This window comes from Tenrec ecaudatus, chromosome 1 (genome assembly GCF_050624435.1).
Source record: "Tenrec ecaudatus isolate mTenEca1 chromosome 1, mTenEca1.hap1, whole genome shotgun sequence".
Classification (NCBI taxonomy): Eukaryota; Metazoa; Chordata; class Mammalia; order Afrosoricida; family Tenrecidae; genus Tenrec; species Tenrec ecaudatus.
This window is the reverse complement of record NC_134530.1, coordinates 228,799,844-228,801,839: the sequence shown is the minus strand read 5'-3', so window position 1 is coordinate 228,801,839 and position 1,996 is coordinate 228,799,844. Positions and strand designations below refer to the sequence as shown.

General features: G+C 61.4%; 1 protein-coding gene across 1 annotated transcript; it reads right to left on the bottom strand.

Moving 5' to 3' along the window:
- Positions 1 to 258: 258 nt before the first annotated feature.
- Positions 259 to 1,244, bottom strand: G0S2 (G0/G1 switch 2). The gene is made up of 2 exons (XM_075540564.1): positions 1,068 to 1,244; positions 259 to 924 (listed from the first exon to the last, which is right to left on the bottom strand). The coding sequence occupies exon 2, from the start codon at positions 899 to 901 to the stop codon at positions 584 to 586; it is 318 nt and encodes a 105-aa protein (XP_075396679.1). The 5' UTR covers positions 902 to 924; positions 1,068 to 1,244; the 3' UTR covers positions 259 to 583.
- Positions 1,245 to 1,996: the final 752 nt, after the last annotated feature.

The following is a 1,996-nucleotide window of genomic DNA, read 5'->3' as shown; positions in this document are numbered from 1 at the left end:
AATTGCCTTCCTATCAGCACGAGCCAGTCCTTCTGGCCATGTTCCAGGGTGTGGAGTCATCTCCTGACCTTCCAACGCCCGATCCCGTGGGCTCCTCTAAGGCCGGCATGAAGTGGGAGCTAGTTCTCAACAAAGGCTTGGTAGCATCTAGTAGGAGTAAGGCGAGTGTCTGGCTCTCCAGAAACTGCTCGGTGCTGCCGCACAAAACTTTTGACGCCAGTATAACCATCCCCCGCCTCAAGAATCAATTGACAGAGCTACAGAAGAAAACTTTTTTTGTTTACTGCTTTCAAAATGCAAAACGGTGGTCATAATAATAATAACAACAATAACAACAACAATATAAAAAGTATTCCCCTTGTTCTTCCCCAGTGAAAAATGGTGGATGCGCTCAGGTATCGCAGTCACGGGGTTCGGGGACAGCACCCTGGCACTGCTGCACAGCAGCAAAACTCAATCTGGACCTCCTGGTGGCATCGGTTCCGGAAGGCTGCGGCTGGTCCGAAGGAAGCCCGAAAAGCGCATGGTGGCTGGATCGCGGTTCCTCTTGCTCGCCCCGCTCCCCGGCTGGCTCCCAAGGCTCCTAGGAGGCGTGCTGCCTGTGGGAGAGGCCACGGCTGCCCTGCAAAGCCGCCGGCTGCTTGCCCTTGTCCTGCCCCGCCGGGGTCTGGGTCTGGAGGGCCCGCCGCTCCCGGGAGGCCTGCAGCGAGGCCACCGCAGCCTCTTGTTCCCGCAGGCGGCCGGCGGCCGTCAGGGGGCTGCACACGGTCTCCACGAGGCCCAGCACCACGCCGAAGAAGGCCAGCACGCTGCCCAGCACGTACAGCTTCACCAGCTTCCCCTTGGACTTGTGCGCCACCAGCTCCTTGGCCAGAGGAATCAGCTCCTGCACCGTTTCCATGGCTGCTCTCGGGGCGGCGTGACCTGCAGGGGAAGCGGAACAGGACGGGGGGGAGGGGGGGAGATATGAAGCGTTACCCCCGCACCCCTTCCTCCACTCTCTGGGCAAAGGGGAGCCGAGCCCGGCCCAGCCCCCGACCCCGGCCCCGGGACCCGGCGGGGCTCACCTTGGTGGTTCAGCGTGCGCTGGAGGTGGCGGTCGGGGCGTCCGTCCGTTCCGGGTTCGGCCGGGCCCGGTGCTCTCTGCTCCCCCGCAGCCGCAGCCCTTCCAGATGGAGACGCTGTCGCTGACACCTGGTCTGCGCCCCGCGGCCGCTTATATTTTCTCTCCGAGACACACGCCTCCTTGGCTCTGGGGCCAGCCCGCTAGGCGAGCCAAAAAGGGAGGCGGGCACAGCGGGGGAGGGGCGCAGGCGAGGAGGTCAAGAGCGTGCACGCTGGGGCCGCGTGGGCGGGGGGGAGGGCAGGGGGCTGGGTGGAGGAGGAGGGCTTCTAGGAGGGGGATTGTCCCAACGCCACCCTCAGTGGAGGTCCACCGGCCAGGGCGCTGGGTGAGGGCTGGACTTGATGCCCAGGGAGACGCCCACCTGCCTTCGGAAGAGTTTTTCTCCGTGGCTTCCCTGGGCGCACAGGGGTCCCGAGAAGGACCCCCCCCCCCCCAGTAAGAGAATCTGGGGTTCTACCTTACCGAAAGACCTTTCGTTTTTGTTCAGAACGTTTCTACGGGCGTGGGGACGGGCAGGGATAGAAGCCAGAGAGGGGGTGGGGTGACCCTGGCTAAGGACCAGAATAGAACAGGTCTTCCAGGAGTTATGTAATGCAATGAGCTTGTATTATTCGCTTCCTGCCTGAAGCGGTGCTTCGATTGCTAGGGTCGCTTGATGGGTCACTGCCCATTGAGGGTGGCCTTTCCTTTGATGCTCAGCGTGTTAGTCTGTGATGTTAGTCTCGATGCCTGCAGGTCTGTATATGTGCAATACGTATACGTAGGTCTACAGCCATCCGTCTTACAATCCAGGTTGCTTAAGAAGGTGGAGGGTTGGGGAAGGTGGAAGGGGCGGATGGGTCAAGTTTGTCTGCTTGTCGACAAGGCCAA